This window comes from Carettochelys insculpta, chromosome 2, assembly GCF_033958435.1.
Source record: "Carettochelys insculpta isolate YL-2023 chromosome 2, ASM3395843v1, whole genome shotgun sequence".
NCBI lineage: Eukaryota > Metazoa > Chordata > Testudines > Carettochelyidae > Carettochelys > Carettochelys insculpta.
The window spans coordinates 172,831,250-172,844,470 of NC_134138.1; the positions used below are offsets into that span (position 1 = coordinate 172,831,250).

Here is a 13,221-nt window from a genome sequence, read left to right on the forward strand (position 1 = left end):
AAACTAGATAAGTGGCAGGATCTTTCTAGTTGCAGACTACATTCTCCTTTGTGATGGCTGAGGGGAAAGTAGCAAACAACCTCAGGGTGAAACATCTGCTAAGGGAGATGAAGGGACTCAAGATTTCCTAATATACCAGTCAACTATACAATGATTTGTTTAATACTAGACTAGACTAGTATTTCTATACACAGCAGGCTAACCATCTTACCCAAAGCTCTATCATTCTTCTGCTGTCCTCCTGTACTGGTTGAAAGGTCCTCTGGTACAGGCATGGGCTCATCTGCATCATCTGGGACATCACTTATTGGAGGACTTTCCTTTCCTAGTCACAGAAGAATAATATTAGATTAATAATATTGCTGGAATAGATTAAAAAAAAATTACCAGAGACCCTAGTCATCAATCTCTTCCTTCAGTGAGAGATATGTACCTGGAAGAATGTCTTTTCTAGATTTATTTTATCCATAACTCCTAGGTTGTTAGCCTCACTTCTGGTAATTATGACATGTACGGCTAAATCCCAGAGATCCAGTCTAGAAAACAAACTATTGCAGATTATAAAGGTAACTATTTGACACGAAAACTTTTCTTTCTTCTATGGACGCTACATGAAGATAAGTACATTTTTGCTTTATTGCCAGCACCTCAAAACAAAAATGTTATTATCCTGACAAATAGTCTAAATGCTCTAAAACCTCTACTCCCAAATGAGTAGGGTCCACAGCATGACCTCACTCTTGGTCACCGCTCTCCCTGGCTGATGGGCAACACAATTTAGAGCTTTAAAAATGGCTTGACCCTGCCAGATACTTAATTCCCTCAGTTTCCAATGACTTCTCTCATTCAGTACCTTGCACAATTTGTCTACTAGCACACTGCATCCAGAATCAAGTAGGGGTTGAACCTCTGTAGTCTGACATTCTCTGGTGCAGCAACATCCATGTTCCAGCATGATCTTAGTTAGCCATGTGTCCATTTATTATGTGTGTGGCCAAGTTTCCCATGGTCCCATAAAATTTGTTTACAGTCACTAGCCCTGGTTCTCAGTGTTCTGTGCTGTTATTTAGCTCTAATTTACCCCTAAATGTCTTCTAAGAGGCCAGTGAGCAGTGGAAGTGTTGGAAATGCTGCTAGATAATATTGACCTCCTGCAGTTCGGCAAATTCTCTGATTTGGCACCAATCAGATCCTCAGGGTGCCAGACTAGAGAAGTTCAATCTCTATCACCCAAAAGAGTACTGTTTTGTGATCTCTTGTTTGCTGTAATCTATCAAAGCATTTGACCTTCTAATTTTTTTTTTCTGAATCCCAAAAAGATTTGGGACAAAGTCAAGGCCTGGTGTGATTCTACTGTAGTCAGTGGAGTTATCTAGGAGATTAATTTAGACCACCATTATTAAAAGACAATTCTTTGACCAAACAATAAAGAATGAAATAGGCAATAAACTAGATTCTGATCTCTCTGATCCTGGCATAACACTGCTAACTTTTGCAGTTTTAATTACTTAGGGCCTTTTATGAAGTATTTGAAGATGGTGTAGAAAGAAAAGCATTGCTAAGGATTGTGTGACTACATAACTAGGTATAAGGAAATTAAATTTAGAAGGAGAAAAATAAGTAGACAATCACTAGATGAATTTATCAGACTGTACAATGGTCTCCCAAGGAAAGCAAGCAGAGCAGCATCAGAGAAATCATTTAAAACTACTGTTGACAACGAACTTCAGGATAAACAGTAGGGACTAATCCCCACATTGGCAGAGGGACAGACTACATGAGTTAAAAAGTCTTTTGCATCTTTAGCATCCATGGTATTTTCAGAAAGAGACAATACTGACTAGATATAGATGCCCAACTGAAGACAGGTTGAGGAAGGGAAAAGAAGGAGCATGAACTTTGTGCAGAAAGGAACAAAAGCAGGAAGTAAGCTGATTAAAATGCTGTTTTGATTATTATTTGCTCAGCTCCCTTGTGTATTTAGCCCTGCAATTTCCTTCACTGCTTAACAGGCTTTAAAGAACTTATGAACTACCAACCACTTTTCCCTTGCAAGTCACAACTTGCCCAGCAGAGCTGTATCTTATGAAGAGAAGGCAGAGAATGGGGTGATGTGGTTTAAACATTTGAGCTACTTAAAATAAAAACTACTAGCTTACGGGCGAAGATCATGTCTCATTAGACCCTGTTCTCACAACCTTAGATTTTTACTTCACAAAACAGCTTAAAACCAAGTAAATTAAAAGCTACTTTCAAGTTCCAAGGCCCTATTGTATTCTCAGGCTATGTTTACACTACGTGTGCTATTTTGGGATACAGAGTTGTCCCAAAATAGCAATGCTGCAGCTCTTTTCCCACACTTGAAATAGCTACTTTAGAACGCAATATTCTGATTCTGCTCCCCCTCGTCATGAGAGAGGTAACAGAACTTTCGGAATGGCCCCTTATTTTGAACTTCAGTGCCATTTGCGTGGCACCAAGTTCGAAATAAGGCATATTGAGATAATTTATGCAATTTGTGCAACACAACTTGCGTAAATTATTTAGAAATACCTACGCAATCTAAACCTAGCCTCAGTTACAGCAGTATGCCATGTTACTTTACTCGAATTACTCTATATTTGGGAGACGAGCATTGGAACTGCGTTTCTAAAGATGACTTAAATAGATAACTGGTACTGCAGATCACCAGGTGGACTAACACCCATAAAACTTTATTCCCTTCCTGCATCCATCCCCCAAGTTAGGCATCCTACCTCTCGCATCTTTCAAAGAATCCTTCTTGGATTCAGGAAAAAAAAAAAAAGGAGAGAAAGAGAGAGAGAGAGAAAGAGGGAGAGAGAGACGGTCACGAACTTTGCCAATTTACAGCAAATAAGCGGGTCTGTCAGATGGCTATGGATTCCAACATATTTAGTTTTATTAAAGAATGGGGCCAGACAATTGCTGTAAAACACTTCAGTGGAGCTGATTTACACAAACTGAAGACATAGCACACTCATTTGAGGGATTAGAGTGATGAAAACTTCACTTTGCAAACTTTGCTTTAATAACTCTTGACACAGAATCCTAGCTCCACCTCCCCAATCCCCCCAACTCCCAGAAACTGCACATGACAGAGCAATCCTTGTATATGAAAAGACCATGTAAAAATAATAGTTTTTAAATGACTATATTTTTGGAGCCTTTTCTCTTGCATTCTAGAGCACGATATTCTTATTTCATGCCTTAACTACATCTAAATTGTTACACTCTGATAAATTCAGTACTGCATGGCAATCTTACAGATATGCAATCTCACGAACATTTCTTGCAGATGAATTTAAAAATGGAAAGGGGAAAAAACAGTTCTCCATTTAATTTCTAACAGGCATGTTCAGAATAACAACAAATGTAAGAGATGCAATTGCAAAGCTAGTGATCACTGGGGCCATTTATTAAAATGTCACCTAAGTCCCACACATTTATTCCACTCTTATACTCAAAGTGTGTGAAACACACACACACACACACATACATAAACACACACAGAGCAGTCTAGTATCTGGGTGTGATTTTTTCTAACGAGAAGTAGCCTTAAAACATACCTTTGTTCATAAAACAATATTTTGAGGGAAAGTGCAAGACATCTCGAAAAATCTGAATTCTATTCTTGGACTTGCCACTGAGTCACTGGAGGGCCTTCGTTAACTCACTTAAGCTAAAAAAATTGAAACTGGGACACCTAAAATTAGTCACCCAAATCCATGTTTAGGCCCTCAAATAGGATCTCAAATACCTAACCCTTCATACCTGTGTGAGTACTGCAGCATTATGGCCTCTTCCTGAAATTTTTTTATTTTGCACAATCAGGCCATCCTCTTTGTTCTTGTTTCTCCATCCATAGGATGTGAATGATAGCACTGACCTGCCAAACAGGAGTTTTGGGACACTTATGGAACCAATCCAACATGGTTCTGGACAGTTTTTAGCCCCAATGAACACAAGGGACACAGAGGTGGCTCAGCACCTTCCCAGAATTTTTGATGCCTTAGAGGTTCAGGTCTTAAAGGTGCTTCGGAAGCACACAGTGTTTTTAAATGCATACTGCTATTCGTTTCTCTAGAAACTAGAATCAACTAAAGGCTTCAGAAACTTTGCTGTTATTTGAATTTTAGTGATATGGTCACAAGAAAGAAAGAAAGAAAGAAAGAATTGTTTTGACTGAATACTAGAAAACTAATTCTCCTTTCACTTATGTTACTTCTAAACTGGTGTAAATTCACTGACATTGTCCAGGTCCACACACAAGGAGATCAAGTCAAATTTAAGGGTCTAAGGTTGATTTTACAAACCATGAATTCATACCACAGCACTCAATACATCGATTTTAAGGGCTCTGAGGTCACCTTGGCTACGTCTACACGTGCAGCCAACATCGAAATAGCTTATTTCGATGTAGCAACATCGAAATAGGCTATTTCGATGAATAACGTCTACACGTCCTCCAGGGCCGGCAACGTCGATGTTCAACTTCGACGTTGCTCAGCCCAACATCGAAATAAGCGCAGCGAGGGAACGTCTACACGTCAAAGTAGCACACATCGAAATAGGGATGCCAGGCACAGCTGCAGACAGGGTCACAGGGCGGACTCAACAGCAAGCCGCTCCCTTAAAGGGCCCCTCCCAGACACAGTTGCACTAAACAACACAAGATACACAGAGCTGACAACTGGTTGCAGACCCTGTGCCTGCAGCATAGATCCCCAGCTGCCGCAGAAGCAGCCAGAAGCCCTGGGCTAAGGGCTGCTGCCCACGGTGACCATAGAGCCCCGCAGGGGCTGGAGAGAGAGCATCTCTCAACCCCCCAGCTGATGGCCGCCATGGAGGACCCAGCAATTTCGACGTTGCGGGACGCGGATCGTCTACACGGTCCCTACTTCGACGTTGAACGTCGAAGTAGGGCGCTATTCCTATCTCCTCATGAGGTTAGTGACTTCGACGTCTCGCCACCTAACGTCGAAGTTAACTTCGAAATAGCGCCCGACGCGTGTGGACGCGATGGGTGCTATTTCGAAGTTGGTGCCGCTACTTCGAAGTAGCGTGCACGTGTAGACGCAGCTCTTGTGTAATTCTGAATAACCTGGGAGTAACTCCTAAAACTTGATTTTACAGTGTTGACCTATGCAAGTGCAGATGGCAGCATTATTAAAATCGATTTTATAAGCCTCTGAAACTATCCCACAATGCCCCTCCATGTGTCTTTTCTGGTCATTGCTTCACCTCCGCTGCTCTCCAGGGCTATGTCTATACCAGAGGGTTTTATTGACAAAAAGGCATTCTATTGTCAGTAAATTGACAAAAGGTGGCACATTTTTCAACAGAGTTCTGCTGCTCCCCCAGGAGGCAGAACATCTCTTTTGACAGAGCTCTATCAACAAAAGCCAATCTGGATGTTCAGGAGAGCCCTCTTCCAGGGCACCCGGCAGCCCTGTTTGCTGTACTTCCAGTTGGCCATTTTGTCAAGAGAGTGGCCAGGAAGTCTGGCTGCTCTGTGTTGACAGAGTGGATCACTCTTGCAATCCACTTGGTAGTTTGGCCATGATCTGTCAACAGAAGTTTTGTCAGAAGAAATCCTCTGACAAAAATTTCTTCAACAAATCACTGTAATCTAGACATAGCCCAGGTGAGCAGGAAGTAGGTGACAGGAAGCAGTGGTCATCAGTCTGGGAATTTTGATTTGATTTCATTTCCTCTCTGGCCAGTGTGACTAGCAGACATCTAGAGCACACCTCTGCAGCATACCTAGTAGCCATGAGTCCCCAGGATTGCAAAAAAGCCCCATCATGGAGCCATCAGGAGCTCTTGGACCTCATCACCATGGGAGTGGGAAGAAACTATCTTCTTTCAGCTCAAAGCCAGCAAAAGAAATGCTGATATTTATGTGAAGATATTGCAAGGCATGGTTCTGAAAGGGTACACCAGGGAGACTCAGCAGTACCACATTAAAATGAAGGAACTGTGCAAAACTACCAAAAGTGCAAAGAAACAAATGGTTGGTCTGGGGCATCTCCCCAGAAATACTGATAATATGCTCTTCTGGGGACAGATGCAACCTCATCCCCCCGAAGGTGCACTGACTCCTCAATAAAGAGTGTTCCTTTGCAAGATGATGAAGCAGGGCCTGCGGTGGTGGATGAGGAAGAGGTGGATGACAGCAGAGTCCAGTTGAGTGGTGAAGCAGATCCTGTAAGGCAGGACTGTTTCTTGACTTGGAGCCCAATCTGTTATCTCAGGAAGAGGCTTCAGAGGCAAACTGGGATGTTGGAGAGGGCATTTCTGGTGAGTATGCCTTTTTTCTAATGATAATAGTATGTTGCAATTGGGTCGGGGGTGTCTATGCCTGTTTCCCTTAGAACAGTTTGTTAATATTTCTGGTGATACAGCACTGGTCCTGTTTGGACATGTCACTGAAGGCCTTAGACAGGAACTTTTGGATTCTTCTCACAAGATTTTTGGGGATACCTGACCTGTTCCTGCTTCCACAGTAAGACACCTTACCACACTAAGCCACCATTAAGTAACTGCAATCATGGCCCCACAGAGCATTCTTGCAAATTTTCCAACATTGCACCCAGACAGAACGAGCAATCTTTCCTGATTCCTTTTTCTTATTCTGAGGAGGCTGATGTCTCATTTGGCAACCTAGAACTCATGGGAAGTTTTGTGAGTCACTAATGATTTTTTGCCTGTGACCCATCCTGCGCAGAGTAAAAGTCATGAAGCCTGACTGGCTTTTAAATCATAGCACAGTAAGCCACCCCTCTCCCGCTGGGCCAGGGACTTTAATTACTTTTAATGATTTTTTTTAATTCTTGGAGCAGCCTATTTTTAAATCAAGGCACTGCTTTAACAAGCCCATGCAGCAGACCACCCCTTCCCTCCTCCTGTATTGTGCCAGTGGCCCACTGGAGGCGCAGCAGAATTTCTTCCATGAGCTGAAGATAGGTTACCATTGTGCTGAAGGTAAACATCAGCTGCAGAAGAGCTTAAATTATTCTGCTTAGAATCGTGTATTCTTCAGCCTTAAGAATCAACAGAGTGACCTTGTAGTTGAAATATGTTGTTCTATAGAAGCAGACAGCCATTCATTCTGTCAGTACGCTCATTGTTCCGAGTAAAGATAAAAATGTTGCTATTGACACTGCCCTTAATATTTTAACTTTTTTTTTCAGGAGGAGACCTTACAAACAGAAGCAAAGGCCCCAGTCCACTCGAAATGAGGTTGCCACAAATGCCGAGAAGGAAGAAGTCATGGTAAGAAATGATGGAGAATTATTTTGAAGTAGTAGGAAAGGAAAAAGTTGAGCTGAGAGAGTGGAGGAAAAACACAGTGGACAATCAAGCAAAAATGAATATTACAGTCCTGTCAATATTGACTAGACAGATGGAGATCATTAAAGCAATGCTTGAAAAATCAATATCAACAAACTCTGCACCCCCTATCCAAAACATGCCCCATTACATGCCACACCATCCTTACTCATTCCCATCACATGGTCAGGGCTCTGTATCCCCTGGCCACTCCAGGCACCCTCATGACATGTCACTCTTGCCATATTCATCCTCCTCCCCGGTCAGCACCCTGTATCCCCCAGCCACTCCAGACCCTCCCCCATTTCAGACCTCCCTCCACACAATCAGTCCTCTCCACTCCCTGGGGCTCTGCATACCCTGTACAATCTATGCCCCACTTCCATACCTCCTCCCTCCACATATTCCACCCTCTTCTCTCTTCAGGAACCCAGAATGAGGGGAGAACGACAAGGTCACAGAGATCCCTGCACTTTACCTCCAGGGAATCACCCACCAATAGAAGGCTAACATATGACGAACCATGATTTTATTATCCTCTTGCTTTCCCTATACCCACCATTCTGTCATTAGGGCCCCCTAAATATAAACCCTGTAGGCTGGAAAAAGAAAGTTTTGTTTATTAATTAACACGCTTTGGGGTACATGCTTTGGGGTTGGGTATGGTGATGAGGATTGTCATGCAGTTGGAGGTGGTTTCATAAAGGGCAAGGAAACACCATGGGTGTGGTGGGGGATGTTAGTTAATGCCCTTCAGGATCATTCATAAAGTAGGTTTTCAAAGCATCCCTGATTTTCATTACCTCTTTCTGTGCCTTACTGTTTGTCCTTGTGTCCAGTTGCTGATGCTTTCTGGCCAGGATCTCTGCCCCAATGCTGGCATGAAATTCTTTCCCTTTAACTCATAAATGTTTTGAAGAACACAGCAGACCGCAATAACACAGGTAGTGTTTTCTTCACTGAGGTCTAAGTAGGTCAGAAAGCACCTGAACCTTGCTTTTAAATGGCCAAAGGCACTTTCTACCACCATTCTGCACCTGCTTAGCCTGCAGTTGTACAGTTCCTTAGTGGGGTCCAGGGTGCCTCTGTATGGCTCCATAAGCCAAGGGAACAAGAGATAAAAAAGGTCACCAAGAATCATTATGGGCACTTCCATGACCCCAGTATTCATTTTCTGGTCTGGGAAGAAAGTTTCACTCTGGAGCCTTGTAAATAGACCAGAATTCCTAGATTTACCCATTATGCATCCTTCCCAACCACCCAACGTTAATATTGGTGAAATGACCTTTCTGATCTACCAATGCCTGCAACACCATAGAGAAGTACCCATTGTGGTTAACATACTCTGAGGCCTGGTGGTCCGGTGCCAGGACGGTGATGTGTATTTCACAGTTAGGGAACCTGTGGCAGCAACTCTGTCCACTATGTCCTGCATATTCCCCAGAGTCACTGTCTTTCACAGGAGAAGCTTAATGATCTCTTTGGCTACCTGGATGACAACAGCCCCCGCTGTGGATTTGCCCACTCCAAATTGCTTTCCCACTGACTGGTAGCTGTCTGTCTTCGCAAACTTCCACAGAGCAATTGCTACGTGCTTCTCAGCTGTCAAAGCAGGTCTCATTCTGGTGTCACAGCACTCCAGTGTGTGAGACAGCACTTCACAAAGTTCCATGAAAGTGGCCTTATGTATGCGGAAGTTTTGCAGCCATTACTGATCATCCCATGACTGCAAAAGGATGTAATCTCACCAGTCTGAGCTGGCTTCACAGGTGCAGAACCTGCGTTCCACACTGTGCAGTGACTCCAGTGATGCCAACAACTCCACAGTGCAATTCTTCAGATCTTTACATCTGTCAGTGCCCCCAGCATCAATCCACTCATAGTGCATGAGCATTAAGTTCAGAGTATATTGCATCACAATGTGGGAAGTCATCACAAAATACTGCACCAAATATTGAAGCATCTTGGGATCCATGTTATTCTTTGTAATGGCAAGTGGCAGGGCAAAAATTCCTTTGTCCATTTCTTTTCAGCAGGAAGTGAGGGAAATGCATTCTGGGATGATGACATCAGAAACCCACAAGACACTGGCACAGAATCCCAAAATGCAATGGGTCTGCAGGAACCGTGGGACAGGTGCCCACAATGCACTGCTGCCACAGTCGAACTTGGGCACCCTGGCTGCAACACAAAGAAGCTGTGTCTATGCTATGAGATAAATTCGAATTTAAGGCAGTTAGCTTGATATTACCAAGTGATTGTCTTCACTGCAAATACCATTAGCTCGATTTAGGTCTAATTAGGTCTATTTATTAGCACTAATATCGATACTATATCGTCGGTACCTGATGGATATGGTGTCAAGCTCTAATTCAAAATTTCAATTAAAGGCCAGTATGGACGTGCCACATCTTAAAATCAGATTTATTAGCCTCCAGAGGTGCCCCGTATGTAACCCACAATGCTCCTCAGTGGTCTGCTCTGGCCGCTGCTCTCTAGGTGAGCAGGAATTAGATAACAGGAAGACCATGAATTTCAAAGCGGAAACCGGGGCTTGCTGCTGCTGGAGGGAAGTTTCCCCTGGTAGCTAAGATAGTCGGGGGGAACTACTTCAACTGTTTCAACAGGCTCTGAAGCTGCAGACCACAGATCACCACCCCCGCCTCCCACCAAAAATATTTTCAGGAGCTTGCTGTCCATTACGGACACCTGCTCGTTTGATATTTCTGTTATAAAATCTTTTTCCTAAAATCTCCTATCCGTCTTCATGCTTTGACCCCATCAAAAACAGAGCGTGGAGGACCAGTTGAGATTCCTGTTTCTGTTATATGTTCATGCATGACATTTCACTGCCATCTCCCATGCTGGCAATGTCTGTGTAGTAAAGAGCGAAGACAAAGATCTTTTTTCCTGATTTTTCTATCCTCTTTCTTCTAACTTTGAGAATATAGTATAGTATAGTATAGAATATAGTATGTCCCCGTGTTATTTTCAGGGATCAGAGGCAATCATGGAAGAAGGGATAATCAGTGGATGGGCAGTTGAGAAAACAGCTTGTGCACAGAGGCCTTATAGTGCAAGGGAAAGCCAAAGACCATCCCCTCAGCAACTCTCTTTTGTCAAAAACTTTCCTATCTTCTCTTTCTTCAAGCTTTTCAGGGTCCCTGTATTATTTTCAGGGATCAGATGCAATCACAGGAGAAGGGATACTCAGTGGATGGCCAGTTGAGAATTCCGTTACAGAAGAAAGAGATTTCTGTAAACGTTTTTGCCATCTCTGTGGATGACGTACCTTTCCTTCCTTCTGATGGGAAAAATGGACATTTGCTTACCACGGAAATGAGGAAAATGCAATGTGGGAAGATGATGTCAAAGACCAGCTAGCATACCCATAATGCTATGGGGATGAGGGAACTATGGGATGTTCCCACAATGCACTACTGCAACATTCAATGTTTGCCAATTAAGTGTGGCAGCAACAAGTCGACTTTGTGAGGAGCATATGGGGCGGTAACGATAGTCAAAATCGAATTTATAAATTCCAGAGTTACAAAATCAATATTAATAAATTCAGTTTTGTCTTGTAGTGTAGATGCAGCCTAAGTCAACTTTGTGGGCAGTTTCAGACACTCAAATTCTACTTTATAAAATCTAGTGTTAAAAAGTCAACTTCAACACATTCGACTTTATTCCCATGTGTAGACATACCCATTGATAACATTACTTCCAATTTACACTGGCTTAAAAAAGGAATCAGACCCAACAACTGGAGTGACATGCAGGTAGACCAATTAGCTCCAGCTGAAGATCTAGCCTGTAATGTCAAAGGAAAATCTTTCCCGTTTTCTCATGAAATGGCAAAAGTGGAGAACTACAAATAGCCTAGGGAGCTCTTTTTCGGATAGTGGTGGAAGCACTCATCCTGGCTTTCTTTCTCCCTCAACTGTTGGAGTCAATGTAGAACTAAAATAAAAGAAAGAAAGAAAGAAAGAAAGAAAAACACTGCTAGTTAAGTGAGATATAATCTGTTTTCTGAGTCTCTCATATGGGTGCTGGCTACAGTGTAGTTAAATGTATGTCAGCTCTCTCTTCACTTCAGAACTTCAACTGCTTGCCTCATTAAATATCATTTTCAGGAGGAGGAAAAGGTAGACTCAGAGCTTACCACAGAACGCTTTGATTCTTTTAGGAGCTAGCTGTCACTGAATTCCAAGAAGTGGGAACGTTTGTGTAGAAAACACAAAGGGCCTCACTCTGATCTCTTTTATGCCCATTTTATGCTGTGTAGGCCTATCCTCCACTGACACACCCTGTGCCAGTTATAGCTAAGCAAGATAAATTACTTCCAAATGCAATAATTCTGATTTGTCTGGGGCATGACACCTATTTTTCACAGCATAAATAACGACAGCTGGCAAAACACAGTGGCACAGTAGCCTGTAACAATGGTTCAGCTTCTATCATTGGGCTGAGGAGCAGTAGGCACAGTTTAGGAGAAGAATACCAAATCAATTTATAGCTGTGAGTATGACCCTCTAAGGCCTGGGGCTTTGCAAATGCCAAGTTTGTCCCCAACATATATAGCACCCTTACCCTGCAATTATGTCCCTGGAGGCATGGGCACAATTCCCCCTTCAGACAACACCTACTGGTCAGAGCAGCCTGTCAACCATATAGGAATAAAATGAGTCTGGGCAGTTAAGCACAGAAATAAACTGCCCAGGGAGGTTATGGAAGCTCCAGCATTGGAGATTTTTAACAGCAGGTTAGACACACATCTGCCAGGGATGATCTTGATGGTGCTTGGTCCTCCAGGGACTGGACTTGATGAGCTTCTGAGGTCCCTTCCAGTTCCAGTATTCTATGAAGTAGCAACTCTTAAAGGGGTATAGCTGCATGTAACTACTTCTGTGCACTCCAGAAAACATTCTGCTCCTGCCTTACCATGCCACAAGCTACTCTGTATGTCATGAAAACTAAGCCATGTTATTGTATACAGTATAATACATATACATAATAATATCACATGGAAAAATACAGTATTGAAATGATTTATGGATTCAGTAGTTGACCTATGGATGACATCCCCACCAACGTTAGAACACTTTACTTGTACAAATTAGGCCTCAGTCAGGTACCCCTGGGGTGGAGGGCGCTAATCCACTAGGCTACTCAGATCACAAATGAAAGCAAGCATACAGCAGTGTTGTGGCCATTTGATCACATCACAAACACTGTTTGACGGAACTGATGGTCTCTACTCCAAAGGAGTCCAACAGCAAAACACCCAGGGTCCACCGGCACAACATAGTGAGGAGGTTAACACAGGGCATTTGCTGTGGGCAGATATCAGGAAGTTAAAATTACGTCAGAGTTCATTTCTTTTAAAGAAAAGTACTTCACTGCCAAAGAATATGACTGATTGTCACAACCACTTAGGGATGTTTGGGAAATACTAGAAGCAGTACCAATCCTTCAGCATTCAGAGACAAGGAGGCATTCCCCTGACTTATACCAGTTGAGATATGACCAGAGTTCCATTTAAATCTTCCCCTCAAGAAAAGGGGAAGAGAGTGTGGCCTCCTAATCCATGAGTCAAAGCAGCCCACCCCAGGGAGAGCTAGTCCACCATCCTGCTCTTCCTACCAGCATAGCTTGTAGTGGAGTGATGCTGCCTCTGGCCCACCATTGCAAGAGGGAGCAGATGTGGCATTAATGCAAATTTTAAGCACTAAGACATTGCGTGTGGCTATCCATTGGGATATGTGCTGCAACAGAGGTGGTGAACGATACAACTCTTCTCCAGCACCCCTGGAATCCAGCAGAGCCCATTCTCCACAAGGCACTCACATATGGGATTCTGCAGCA

At 43.1% G+C, this 13,221-nt stretch overlaps 1 protein-coding gene across 3 annotated transcripts in view; it reads right to left on the minus strand.

The window, feature by feature from the left end:
- Window positions 1–13,221, minus strand: part of IKZF1 (IKAROS family zinc finger 1) — a 102,728-nt gene that overhangs the window by 72,499 nt on the left and 17,008 nt on the right. For all 3 annotated transcript variants that reach the window (XM_074986013.1, XM_074986011.1, XM_074986014.1), the window contains exon 3: window positions 212–325. In XM_074986013.1, coding sequence (XP_074842114.1) covers window positions 212–325 — 114 coding nt within the window. The remainder of the gene's footprint in view (window positions 1–211; window positions 326–13,221) is intronic.